The sequence below is a fragment of the Aspergillus campestris genome (genome assembly GCF_002847485.1).
Source record: "Aspergillus campestris IBT 28561 chromosome Unknown P168scaffold_4, whole genome shotgun sequence".
Taxonomy (NCBI): domain Eukaryota; kingdom Fungi; phylum Ascomycota; class Eurotiomycetes; order Eurotiales; family Aspergillaceae; genus Aspergillus; species Aspergillus campestris.
Window position 1 is genome coordinate 1,801,661 of NW_020194339.1, and position 13,158 is coordinate 1,814,818.

General features: G+C 53.0%; 6 protein-coding genes across 6 annotated transcripts; 3 read left to right on the forward strand and 3 right to left on the reverse strand.

Moving 5' to 3' along the window:
* Positions 1-227: 227 nt before the first annotated feature.
* ilv3 (dihydroxy-acid dehydratase ILV3) lies at positions 228-2,467 on the forward strand. The gene is made up of 4 exons (XM_024834999.1): positions 228-375; positions 438-1,825; positions 1,900-2,218; positions 2,279-2,467. The coding sequence occupies exons 1-4, from the start codon at positions 296-298 to the stop codon at positions 2,325-2,327; spliced, it is 1,836 nt and encodes a 611-aa protein (XP_024694573.1). The 5' UTR covers positions 228-295; the 3' UTR covers positions 2,328-2,467.
* Positions 2,468-2,578: 111 nt separating this feature from the next.
* On the forward strand, positions 2,579-4,692 carry P168DRAFT_310113 (alpha-glucosidase; the record flags this gene model as incomplete). Its single annotated transcript, XM_024839370.1, has 3 exons — positions 2,579-3,265; positions 3,344-4,103; positions 4,164-4,692. Exons 1-3 carry the CDS (start codon positions 2,794-2,796, stop codon positions 4,690-4,692), a joined length of 1,761 nt encoding a protein of 586 aa, XP_024694574.1. The 5' UTR covers positions 2,579-2,793.
* Positions 4,693-6,154: 1,462 nt separating this feature from the next.
* On the reverse strand, positions 6,155-8,425 carry P168DRAFT_133149 (ankyrin repeat domain-containing protein). Its single transcript, XM_024832698.1, has 3 exons — positions 6,656-8,425; positions 6,390-6,596; positions 6,155-6,334 (listed from the first exon to the last, which is right to left on the reverse strand). Exons 1-2 carry the CDS (start codon positions 8,045-8,047, stop codon positions 6,516-6,518), a joined length of 1,473 nt encoding a protein of 490 aa, XP_024694575.1. The 5' UTR covers positions 8,048-8,425; the 3' UTR covers positions 6,155-6,334; positions 6,390-6,515.
* Positions 8,426-8,619: 194 nt separating this feature from the next.
* Positions 8,620-9,853, forward strand: pdx1 (putative pyruvate dehydrogenase complex component Pdx1). Its single transcript, XM_024836990.1, has 2 exons — positions 8,620-8,935; positions 9,010-9,853. The coding sequence occupies exons 1-2, from the start codon at positions 8,857-8,859 to the stop codon at positions 9,801-9,803; spliced, it is 873 nt and encodes a 290-aa protein (XP_024694576.1). The 5' UTR covers positions 8,620-8,856; the 3' UTR covers positions 9,804-9,853.
* P168DRAFT_303674 (uncharacterized protein) lies at positions 9,850-10,605 on the reverse strand. Its single transcript, XM_024838782.1, has 3 exons — positions 10,348-10,605; positions 9,977-10,200; positions 9,850-9,911 (listed from the first exon to the last, which is right to left on the reverse strand). The coding sequence occupies exons 1-3, from the start codon at positions 10,532-10,534 to the stop codon at positions 9,882-9,884; spliced, it is 441 nt and encodes a 146-aa protein (XP_024694577.1). The 5' UTR covers positions 10,535-10,605; the 3' UTR covers positions 9,850-9,881.
* A 192-nt stretch (positions 10,606-10,797) lies between these two features.
* On the reverse strand, positions 10,798-12,811 carry P168DRAFT_266868 (CAIB/BAIF family enzyme). Its single transcript, XM_024835000.1, has 3 exons — positions 11,962-12,811; positions 11,412-11,912; positions 10,798-11,350 (listed from the first exon to the last, which is right to left on the reverse strand). Exons 1-3 carry the CDS (start codon positions 12,634-12,636, stop codon positions 10,829-10,831), a joined length of 1,698 nt encoding a protein of 565 aa, XP_024694578.1. The 5' UTR covers positions 12,637-12,811; the 3' UTR covers positions 10,798-10,828.
* Between the last annotated feature and the right edge of the window lie 347 nt (positions 12,812-13,158).

Sequence of the window (13,158 nt, forward strand, 5' to 3'; positions counted from 1 at the left end):
GCGACATCCTCTTGAGGATATACGGAGTACTCCATAGTGAATATGGATATAGATAAAAGCCCGATAAATAATAATTAGTCATCGCCCAAACCGGCTAGCGCGCTGACAACCTGCGGGATCGGATTGGCGGGGAGCCTGAGGCCAGCTCCGACTTCGCTGCGGAGAATCGCGATCCACTTTTTTTTCGTGGTGGAAGAAGCTCTTGACCTTCTCCTTTCAGCGGAGATCCTTCATCCAGACTTTTCTCATTCGCATCTTCTGCTGTGGTGTGTGAATTGTATATCCTGCTGCAATCATGCTCCTCTCGCAAGCCAAGGGTCGGCTCATGCCCGCCGCTCTGCGGAGCTTCTCCAGACCTGCGGTCACGAATACCGCGTACGTACAAGGACGTGGATCGGGAACCAGATGAGGATGAGTTGCTAATGATTGTCCTCTAGTCGTCTCCTGTCTACTACCCTCCCGAAGCGCAAAGACGAACCCCTCAACAAGGTCTCCAGCCATGTCACGCAGCCCATCTCGCAGGGTGCCTCCCAGGCCATGCTGTACGCCACCGGTCTCACCGAAGCCGACATGAACAAGGCCCAGGTCGGCATCTCCTCCGTCTGGTACAATGGCAACCCGTGCAACATGCATCTGCTCGACCTGAACAACCGCGTGCGCGAGGGCGTCCAGAAGGCCGGCTTGGTCGGGTTCCAGTTCAACACCGTGGGTGTCAGTGACGCCATCAGTATGGGCACCACGGGCATGCAGTACTCGCTGCAGAGTCGCGACCTGATCGCCGACTCCATCGAGACCGTCATGGGCGGCCAGTGGTACGATGCCAACATCAGCATCCCCGGCTGCGACAAGAACATGCCCGGTGTCATCATGGCCATGGGCCGCGTCAACCGCCCCAGTCTGATGGTCTACGGCGGCACCATCAAGCCCGGCTGCGCCGCCATGCAGGGCAATGCCGACATCGACATCGTCTCCGCCTTCCAGGCCTATGGACAGTTCATCACCGGTCAGATCGACGAGCCCCAGCGCTTTGATATCATCCGCAACGCCTGCCCCGGTGGCGGTGCCTGCGGTGGCATGTACACCGCCAACACCATGGCCACGGCCATCGAGGTGATGGGTATGACCCTCCCGGGTTCCTCCTCCAACCCCGCCGAGTCCCAGGCCAAGTACCTGGAGTGTCTGGCGGCCGGTGAAGCGATCAAGAACCTGCTCAAGGAGGACATCCGCCCCAAGGACATCCTCACGCGCCAGGCCTTCGAGAACGCCATGATCGTGGTCAACATCACGGGCGGCTCGACCAACGCCGTGCTGCACCTGATCGCCATCGCCGACTCCGTTGGCATCAAGCTCGACCTCGAGGACTTCCAGAAGGTGTCTGACCGCACCCCCTTCCTGGCGGACCTGAAGCCCTCGGGCAAGTACGTCATGGCCGACCTGCACTCCATCGGCGGCACCCCGTCGCTGCTCAAGTTCCTGATCAAGGAGGGCGTCATCGACGGCTCCGGCATGACCGTCACCGGTCAGACCCTCGCCAAGAACCTGGAGAAGGTGGCCGACTTCCCCGAGGACCAGAAGATCATCCGTCCCATGTCCGAGCCCATCAAGCCGACCGGTCACATCCAGATCCTCCGCGGCTCGTTGGCCCCCGGTGGCAGTGTGGGTAAGATCACCGGCAAGGAGGGAACCAACTTCACGGGCAAGGCCCGCGTGTTCGACGAGGAGGACGACTTCATCGCCGCTCTGGAGCGCAACGAGATCAAGAAGGAGGACAAGACTGTTGTTGTCATCCGCTACACTGGACCCAAGGGTGGTCCCGGCATGCCTGGTATGTCATTTCACTTCTTTCATCTCTCCTTTCTGCTTCTTCGTTTCGTGGCATGATACTAATCTATCTTATAGAAATGCTGAAGCCCTCGTCCGCCCTGATGGGTGCCGGTCTGGGTGACTCCTGCGCCCTGATCACGGACGGTCGTTTCTCCGGTGGTTCTCACGGCTTCCTGATCGGCCACATCGTGCCCGAGGCCGCCGTCGGCGGTCCCATCGGTCTGGTCCACGACGGCGACGTCATCACCATCGACGCCGAGAAGCGCGTCCTCGACCTGGAGGTTGATCAGGCCGAGCTGGTGGAGCGCCGGAAGCAGTGGGAAGCCGACAAGGCGGCCGGCAAGCTGCCTCCCACGGGTCTGACCCTCAGGGGCACCCTGGGCAAGTATGCTCGGTGAGTTTGATCTTCTATCTTTCTTTCTCCTTCGATATAAGACTTGCTAACACGTAACAGCACCGTCAAGGACGCCAGCCACGGCTGTGTCACCGATGCCGTTGAATAAATGACTGTTTGAGTACGAATGATTTCAGATTTGCATGGCTTTTTTTCTGTTTTCTGGATAGGCGAACACCAAAATTCTTTCATTTCATGTTTTTATTATAGGAGCGTTTATCAATACAGGATACCGTTTTCTTTTCTTTCTTTACTCCGTTCATAGCTTCTTGGGTCGATCGTTGATGTTACACTTCTTGTGTATGGAAGTTGGGATATTCCTCTTCATCTGGATTTAACCAGGTTGTCACCTCTTGAACAGACTGACTTCTATCGTGGAGTACACTGATTCGACCAGCGTGTGGAACCTGTCCAAGCGTACATCTCCGCAATTGATCTGCTTCTGCCCCGCCTGAGATGCGGGCAGCAACAACAAGAACAACAACAGCAGGACCCCTCATTTACCTTCCTGACACTACTCTCTCATTATCCCATCGTCTATCCCATCATCCACCCATCCATCAATACTCACCCCAATGGCCAAACCAAGCACCCAGATCCACCGCGCATGGTGGAAAGAAAGCTCCGTCTACCAGATCTGGCCCGCCTCCTTCAAAGACTCCAACGATGACGGCATCGGCGACATCCCGGGCATCATCTCCAAGCTGGACTACATCAAGGACATCGGCGTGGATATTGTCTGGCTCTGTCCGTCGTACAAGTCGCCCCAGGTGGACATGGGGTATGACATTGCCGATTACTACAGCATTGCGGATGAATACGGCACGGTCGCGGACGTCGAGCGGCTGATTAAGGGCTGTCATGATCGCGGCATGAAGCTGCTGATGGATTTGGTTGTTAATCATACTAGTGATCAGCATGAGTGGTTTAAGAAGTCGCGTAGCTCGAAGGATAGTGAGTATCGGAATTGGTATGTGTGGAAGCCGGCGAGGTATGATGAGCAGGGGAACCGGCAGCCGCCGAATAACTGGGTTTCGCATTTCCAGGGTATGTACAATTATTACTCTGGAATATCTATACACGTCAGTGATATTCTGTAACCAATCAACTAATCAATCCCCTCAGGCAGCGCATGGGAATGGGACGAGCACACCCAAGAATACTACCTCCACCTCTACGCCGTCGAACAGCCCGACCTAAACTGGGAGCACCCACCCGTGCGCGAGGCCGTCTTCGACATCATGCGCTTCTGGCTCGACAAAGGCGCCAACGGCTTCCGCATGGACGTCATCAACTTCATCAGCAAAGACCAGCGGTTCCCCGACGCACCGATCAAAGACCCCCGCACACCCTGGCAATGGGGCGACAAGTACTACGCGAACGGGCCGCGCCTACACGAGTACCTCCAAGCCGTGGGCAAGATCCTGAAAGAATACGACACGTTCAGCGTCGGCGAGATGCCGTTCGTGACGGACACGAACGAGGTACTGCAGGCTGTGCGCTACGACCGCAACGAGATCAACATGATTTTCAACTTTGAGCACGTGGACATCGACCACGGCCGTTACGACAAATTCGAGCCCGGGAGCTGGAAACTCACTGATTTGAAGGCGTTCTTTGAGCGCTGGCAGACGTTCATGTATGAGAATGATGGCTGGAATGCGCTGTACTGGGAGAATCATGACCAGCCGCGCTGTGTTGACCGGTATGTCAATGCTAGTGAGGAGAACCGCGTGCCGGCGGCGAAGATGTTAGCCACTGTGTTGGCTTTGATGTCCGGCTCGCCGTTTGTGTATCAGGGTCAGGAGATTGGCATGTCGAATGTTCCGAAGGAGTGGGCGATGGAGGAGTATAAGGATATTGACTGTTTGAACCATTGGCATCGGTATTCCTCATTTTTCCCCCTCTCTCACACCACATCCCAACTAACAACTAACAACAACAGCCTCCTCAAATCCCACCCCACCGACACAGCAGCCCAAGAATCCGCCCGACGAGAATACCAAAAGAAATCGCGCGACAACGGCCGCACACCCGTGCAATGGAGCTCCGCCCCCAACGGCGGCTTCACCTCCCCCACCGTCAAGCCCTGGATGTCCGTGAACCCAAACTACACCCGCATCAACGCCGAAGCAGCCGTCAAGGATCCGCACTCAGTCTACCACTTCTGGGGCGCGGTGCTGGGCCTCCGGAAGAAGTATCTGGATGTGTTTGTTTACGGGAACTATGAGCTTGTGGATGCGGGGAGTGAGGAGGTTTTTGCGTATAGTCGGCGCTATGAGGGGTTGAAGGCTGTTGTTGTGGCTAATTGGACGGAGGGGGTGGTGAGGTGGGATGCTGCCGCTAAGGGGGTGACGTCGAAGAAGGAAGTGTTGTTGGATACGTATGAGGGTGTGGAGAAGGTAAGGGATAGGTTCTCGGGGGAGACGTGGGAGTTGAGGCCGTTTGAGGCGGTTGTTGTGCTGGTGGAGTAGATGGGCGTTCTATGTCTAACTCTATTATTCATGATAGGCGAGGGCCAGATTACCTATTTCTTTTAGAAAATGGAGATGGTTCTCAATGGAGTAGTGAAGACTGATATACTTTTTTCGTCTGAACTGTGCTGGATATTCGAATACCGGGATGAGTATGCTGAATTGAGAGACATGCAATCGGCCAACAAGTTAAGTGGCTTGCCGGAACTTCCCTGAATAGATTGTATTTCAAGGCTTGCAACTCGTCGCAGATTTTCAGAGTAATAAAAATGATGAATTAATCATTATGTCGATCGTCTTCCATCAGTCCTCCCACACAAAGGATCCCCCAAACCACCCATGTACAACTCTGCAAAGCACTCGCGCATGACCCCTGCAGCACTTCGTGATGCCCGAGATTGGGTCACACAGATCGAACCGGTGTTGAGCTGATGACTTCCTTTGGATATGATATGGCAGTTCAAGCAGTGTCTCCAGGATTGTTTTTCCTCGCGTAGTTAATCCTCCAGGGTGTTCTCAAAGTCTCTAGTCCTCTTTTGATTTCCGTCGCCGACTGAATTCTATCAGTCTTGGTAATTATAATATGTGCACTGGATTCAGTTACCTGGCCAGAAACTTTCCAAAGAAGATATGTAAGTCCCCAAAAGCCAGCGGCAAAAGGCACAAACCACTGCCATCCTGGAGATCCTTCGGTGGCATTGACGTTCATACCGAAAAGGGACTGTTCCTGCTTAGTATCTTTACTTTGGCACAAAGTGATGGTGTGTATCTTACTGCAGTAAACATCAGAGGTAGATAAACGAACTTCAAGATCGATAAGCTGTGGGATCATCACGGTGGGAAATCGGACGGTGGATTCTTACAGTCACAACACTGATCCTTCTGATGAAGGTGGCCTCGTGAATAGATTGGCGAGTGTATTCCTAAGTGTCTTGTAAATCATATCATTCAAACAAGGAGTAGCGCAGCTGCTTACCATCTGCGATATAGAATTGATGGTGTGTTCAAATCGGTCGAGCTTTTCTGTGTAATACTGCTTACTCGTTCTGAGGCGAGTCTGTAAGGACTTAATCTTGTCTTCGCGGTCATCTTCTATCACGGTGCTGTAGTAGCGTTTGATCTCGGTCTCAATGGTCTTCAGTTGATAGTGAAGGGTACGCCGAAGATGAGTAAGATATAGAAGATCACGCCCCAGATCATTGATATGTTTGGGGTCCAATGATCCCTTAGCGAATTGTTGTCGCTATTTGGATGGCCACAGAGGTCAGAAAGAAACAGAAAAAAAGGGTCTGAGTTGGGAAGGCCACGCACATGTTCCACTAGATGAGTTTCGGTTGAATCACAGTATCGCTCCCACTCTTCATCAAATTCTCCCCAAAACTGCATCAGGGACTCTGAGACACTTTCAGGGATCCAGATCTTTGACAATGAGCTATTGTAGAATGGATTGTGCTGGCTTTTATAAGGAATTGTCCACTGGACTCCCCATAAGGTCTGCTCTAATCCCTGGAGATTACACATAGAGCTAGCTTCCGTGGATTGAAGAAGGATACTAAAAGTTGTGTGACATGTTCGTGATTCAAAACTGCCCTCTTGCCTTTCGTCGGAGAAATTTTCCCAGGCATCTTGCTCGTTATGTGCACTACCAATAGTTAGCCAAACAAGGTACAGTAGGATGATAGGAGGATGCATGATACAGAATCGTTGTCTTGGAGTTTTCACAGCATTTGATGTGTTTGATTTCAGCTGTTGTTCTGAGTTTAATGCCATGGGTACGCTGATTCTTCTGCGTTAGACCCAATTTGAGAGATTGCTGCTGCTCTTCACTCAGGTTTGACCTGTAGTTTGACATGCAGTTTGACATGTAGTCTGCGATACCTTGAATGTTCAGTTGTGTTTGCGTTCTATAGTATGAATACTTTTCAGACTCTGGCAGTTGCCATAATTGCAAAGAATCCTTTACCTCAATGGGACGTATATTAAACCACTTCCCTGTGAGACATAACATAGCTGGGTCGACGCCATGTTCCAAAAGGACATGGAGAATGCCGATCTGCTTTATATTCGCCACTGCTTCTCGTAGACTTATCCCAGAACTGATGACCCAATTCAGTTCATATAGAGGGACTTGAAGTGTATCAATCAGTCTTCCGAGTAGTTGCTCGACCATTTCGACTTCCTTGTATTGCAGAAGCTCTTCAATTGAAGCTCGAAGAAACTGTCTTATTTTAGACAAGTCTTTGTGTTCCAATTGTGAATAATTGAGCCAACCCTTGCCGACCTCCAGGAAACGCTGAAATGATATTGCAGGTGATGGGTGGCGCTTTATTTGCTCGAGTGATCTCCCCAGATTGCCCCATAATGATCTGAACATGGATTTTTTATCGTAACAGAGTGCAAGAATAAGTGCTGTCTGCCCCCCTTCCTCGTTAGTAGCATCACAAGTGAAATGCGGTATCCCCATGAGGGCTTTCACGGCATACTCGTCATCACGCATAACAGCTTCTGATAATAAGGTCATCTTTCCTTTGACAGACTGGTTCAGTATCTTGACAATACCCTGATCGCTCGATTTCGCAGGCATTTTCTGCCGATGTTTTGGGTCAAAGTCTGGCGGGAGACACGAGTACATTGCGGCCTGACGCGAAATGGTTTTGCCCTTATATTCGTCATTCTTCCACTGTTGGTGAAGACACCAGTACAAAGGTGTCCGATTCTCATGATCGCAATCGTCATAATTTCTTTTCGTATCGAAAAGTTTCCTGACAATATCATGGTTTCCAGCCTGTGCAGCATAAGACACAGGCGATCGGCCGCCATGATCCGCGGCGAATACGGCATCATCCTCTTTGTACTCGTTGCAGAAAAATTCCACTGTCTCTTTGCATCCCATACCGGCGGCCCATGACAGAGGCGTTCGGCCGGTTTGATCCCGACTTCGAGGATCCGCGTTCTTATCTATCAAGAGCCTGATGTTTTCCCTCGACAAGGATTTCAAATCGCGACCCGGGCCCAGCGATATCCATAAATTTTTATTGATTTGCTTGACCCCTGCTTTCTTGTGTTTGACCTCTGCAGTCGCCGCATACGAAAGCGCAGTTCGGCCCGTTGCATCGGGTTTATCTATGGTGCTGGGATGACTGTACTGCAATAGGATACGAACACAATCGGTATACGGAGTTTCGGCAGCGTACGAAAGTGCAGTTCGACTGTTGACCGGGAGATCAATAGTGGTCTTATTACGCACAATGGAGGATATCAATGTATATTCCTTGTAGCGCAAATAATTCCGTAATTCGGCAACAAGATCTTCAACCGAGGAGTGCTGGGAATCGCTCGGTGGCGGAGCGAACATGGTTGCAGCAATTGTCGATGTATCAATCGAAATGGAAGGAATTCCACGGGGATATTTCTCACCGTAATAGTAGAAGCAGGATATTCGATGGTAAACAGGAAACGTTCGGTTAGCCGTGTAGACAGAAGGAGATGAGAAGATGTAGGTCAGCAAGCAGCGGGGTCGAGCCTCGTGGCATCGAGGCTGAGGCGGAATACCGACAGGGTATAGCAATAGTGACTACGGCTGAATCTGGTAAAATGCCGGCCAATGATATGGACTAGTGGTCTCATGCTTCGTATCCTCTGAAATCCATAGACCATTATCATTCAAATAGCGAGTCAGCAGATACTCGGACAATCAGTTCTGTGTGAATAGATAGTCGAAAGAGCCGATTCGTCTATCGGCTAGATGAGTGATATGAACGTCGTTTACAGGGGACGAGAAGAGATGGTTATCCAGAACAACAAGAGGAAAGATAAGATCCTTATCGATAAGGGTGTTATCGATAGGGTTATCTCCGCCGAAAAATATTCCCGACCCGGCGACCGGTGAACTCAACATTTCTCTCCATCCCAACTGCTTCACTTCGGCTTCACCCCGTCCTCCATCTCTCTTTCGCGCCCCCTCCAATTATCTCTCATTCCCTCTCGTTTCTCTCGTGTCAATATACCCGTCCTATCCGACCTCCTTGCGACTGGATCTCAGGGATCTTTGGGATTTCCAACCACCTGGTTGGCCGCCCGTTCTCAACCCATTCTAGATCCCACACCAATCCCGCGGAAAACTCCGTCCTTCGACCACATCTCCAATCCTTGAGGAAATTCGAAATGTCTGCCAGTCTCCCTTCGCGTCAAATCCCCGCCTTCCTGGCCCGGCGGCAGCCCCGAGTTCTCAGCACCGGTCGCCGTGAGTTTCCCGCCTACGACCACTGATCCCACATCCCGTCTTCACCAACTTATATTGATTAATGCTGGTCATAGGTTTCCAATCCTCATCCGCCGGCCAGACCCAGAACCCTTCTTACCCGCTCTACCCCTCCGTCTCCCAACTCCTCCACCAAAATGGTATCCCCGAATCCGACCTCTCCAAGATCCCAGCCTCCGGACCCAAGGGCCGTCTCCTGAAGGGTGACGTGCTCGCCTACATCGGCGCCATTCCGCGCGACTATCCGTCCTCGCAGGCCCAGCGACTCGAGCAGCTGTCTCACCTCGACCTGAGCAACATCAAGATCGCGGCGCCCCCCGCGCCGGCGGAGCCGGCCAAGGTGGAGGAGCCCGAGAAGCCCGTGGCCCGCGCCCCACCCACCACGTCGGTCGCCGTGTCGATCTCGCTGGCGGCCGTGCTGTCCGTGCAGAACAAGCTCTCCGAGACGCTGGGCGTCAACGTGCCGCTGTCCACCTTCCTGGCCCGCGCCGCCGACCTCGCCAACGACGACCTGCCCCGGTCGTCCACCGACAAGCGCTCCGCCGACGAGCTCTTCGACGAGGTCCTCGGCGCGGACCCCATCGTCACCTCGCGGGGCGACTACATCCCCGAGCTGAACGCCTTCGACGGGCCGATCCAGTCGGCCCCGCGCGTCCAGGATGACCTCATCGATCTCCTCAGCGGCCAGTCCAAGAAGCGGACCGCTACCCGGGTCGCAGCCGCTCCCGAGGAGCCCGCGACCAACGTCTTCAGCCTGACGGTGCCGCTGAGCGACAAGAAGCGGGCGCAGACATTCCTCGACCGGGTCCAGGCGCTCCTCACCGTGGAGCCGGGGCGGTTGGTTCTATAGATATCATATTGGCGGCTAGCATTGTTAAATCTTTAATAACTACTGTATACAACTCCTCTACTCCCTTTTCTTCCCACCTTACTTCCTCCCAGACTGCACAGTAGGATCCTACCGTCATCAGCACCTGCGTCATAACCAAAGAAAGAAAAAAGAAAAAAAGGTATAGTACGAACCAAATAAACCTGATAAAACCGCATCTTCAACTCCTCCCCCTCAGCAAACACGACCCGTCCCGCCCACGGCACCTCCACCTCCTGCTTATCCGCATCCGCGCGCAGCACGAACTTCGCCGTCCCGTAGAGCATCAGCTCGCGCGGGCCCCCGAAGAAGACCTTTGTGGGGGAGTGTTTCCGCGATGCGACGTGTGTCCAGAGGTTGTGGCGGAGGGTGAGGATTTCTATCATATTATTTATTGTGTGTTAGCGTTGTTCGGGGCAGTACTTCTAGTATAGTATAGCATTATACTATTCTATGCTCCACTCTAGGTAGTATGATATGACGAGTAGAAGCAGAAGTGGTAGTAAGAAGAAGAAGGTAGACAAACCCTCAGATCCCTTGGCAACCTTCGACCCCATAATAAGCGTCGCATCATCCGTAAAGTAAGAAGGATACTTCTCGTGAGCGGACTCGGTGTCGCTGGTTGCGTAGAAGGACTCCAGGAAGGAGGTCATTGCGGAGGTGGATTCCGGGGAGGGGGAGAACGCGGGGTTGAGGGTAATGTTGTAGGTCATTTTGTTTCTTTTGTTTCTTCTTTTTTAGAGATGATTGTTTGTTGAATTGCAGTAGAAGTATTACTTGTAAGTATGTTGAAGGATGTGTGCATGGGTAAAGTCAGGCAGATGGTAGGAGTCAATAGTAGGATATCCAACGGTCCGATATCAACCCCACTTCCGGTTCTCTTCCGATTGCTCTTCCGATATTTGTACTGCTTCTTTTTATTTTTAAGGTTCATTCATTTGTACCCAGTACTAGTGCGTCTGGTTGAACACATATCGTGCCACTGATGCCTCTCAACACAGTACAGCCTAGCTCAACCTACGATCCTCCCCCCCATCAAACCTCCAACTCGCCTCATCCACCCCATTCGGTCGACTCCCCCGCACAAACCGGTTATCAACGCCCTCAATCTCCGCAACCGGCCGCACGACCTCGATCTCCGCATCATACGCCTTGGAGTGCCACCGCTCCGTCAGCACATCTGCCTGATAAAGATGCGGAAACCGCCTTTGCATCGCCCGCAGCACCGTCGACGAGATGCGATCCACGCTGTCGCAGTGACGCAGACCGAAAAACTCCGCCGGTTGCGCTGCGCGCATCGTCTCTTGCACCTCCGCAGGGTAGGCGCCCACGGCGAAGAGCAGTAGATCGTAGTGCATTAGCGATGCCTTGCCGTGGTAGGAGCCGCCCGTTGTGGCGCGGTGGTAGAGTCCGCTTAGAGCGGCGATTGCGCCCATGCACCCGGTGCCGTAGTCGGAGATGGGAAATGGGGGGACCACTGGGTTGGAAAGGCCCATGAATTGGCCTTGGGCCCAGGCTATACCTGTCACCTGTTGATGGGATGGTCGTCAGTGATGGTTTTGTCTTGTTCATGCAGGAAGGAGAACGTACGCAATCTGCAATCTGCTGCCAGCCGGGTCGGCCTGCCCACTCGCCTTCGTAGCCAAAGCAATCTTCCGACACGTACACGATGCCCTTTCCGCGTTTCTCGGCCATCGCTGCGAGCGCCTGCGGCCCGTAGCCGAGCTTCTCGAGTGCGCCGGGTCGGTAGCCGTCCACGACTACATCAGCGTCCGCTACGAGCTCCTCGAATTGGCGACGTCCTTCCTCCGTTTTGAGGTCCAGGTCGGTTGCATGCTTGCCCATGTTGCCGTCGACCTGGAAGAAGGGCACGTCGGACAGATGCGGGCTGGTGATCTTCAGCACGTCGGCACCGTACTCGGCCAAAATGCGTGCGACGGTGGGACCGGCGATGATGCGGCACAGCTCTAGGACCTTAACCCCTTCCAGTATTCTGGTGCTCCCGTCACGACGAGCCGGAAAGGGCGTGGGCGGGGCATCGCCGTCCAGACGGGATACCTTCCACGGAGGCTCCTGCACGTTCAGTTTCCCCTGTAGCTAGTCAGAATCCACTGTGCTCGGGAAAAGGCAGGATACGTACATGCGGGGTCTGGATAAAGTCTTCATGCTTGTATGCCGTCACGCCGGCCTGTCTCCGATCCTTGTTCATCGCCTCCAGTTCAGCGGCGCTGTACCGCTGCACATGGCTCTCAATCACCTTGATGATCTCCTCGTAGTCCGTCAGATCGGGCCGGTGCCCCTCCAAGCCGATCATGTTCAGCGTCGTAGTAGCCTCCAGGGACCCGTGAATATGGAAGTACTCTTCCTCGTTCTTAGTCTTGTACAAGTTGGCAGACATCCGCCGATAACCATTAGACTGGGCCGCCAGCAAATCCGTATCTTTCAACTTCTTCTTCACCTCAGGATCTAGCTTGGACAGGCCATCCACCTTCGCCATATACACCTGGCAGCCAAATGCCGTCGCCCGCTCCAAGTTAATGCTGACCTTGCGCGGCGGGGAAGCCGACCCGTAGCGCAAGTTCGCGAGCGCGGCGGCCACGGCGCCCTCTACGCCCTTCAGCGCCGCAAGGGTCTCTGTCTCCTTGAACGGAATCGGGAAGTAGATTTGGTCGTACGACGAATTGAACGAGACAGCGTTTCTGGCTTGGGAGACCTCCGCCGGTAGACTCAAGCGCTCTGACTGATCGCAAAGCAGGGAGAAAATGCGACCTGCTTCGCGGACGGGCGAGTATGCGTTCGTATTTGAATTAGCCATGATGTCGGTTGGTTGGGGTTGCTATATATAATCGCAGCGTAGAGGCACAGCGAGAAAGACTATTTGATCAACACCGCCGGGAATCAATGCGTGAAGTCAGAAATATATAAGATCAGGTTCAATCTGGAACAGAAGATCCATGGTGGCAATTCCGAGAAATCCAACGCCATCAACCCCTCCAAGTTCATTCCGAACAGTTGGAGAGATGTCGGATGTGAAGCCGATAAGATCGGAAGTGAATCTCCAAAAAGGGAAGTTGCTGCCTGTGCGCCTTAGTGCCTTGTTGCCTGACATCTTGTATGTCTGCCTTGATGCCTTATCATACTATCGGCTCAGCCATTCATCATGGAATGTTCGTTCCTTTTTGTCCAGGAATGACTATCATCAGGCCTGACAGACACTTCTCCAAAATAAACTACCAGTTAGCATCTCAGCGGCTGACCTGGTGGATCACACCTGTGTATCCAATTCCGTCGCACAGATGTTCGCATGCCTTGTGTGTCAAACCACTAGACTTATCTG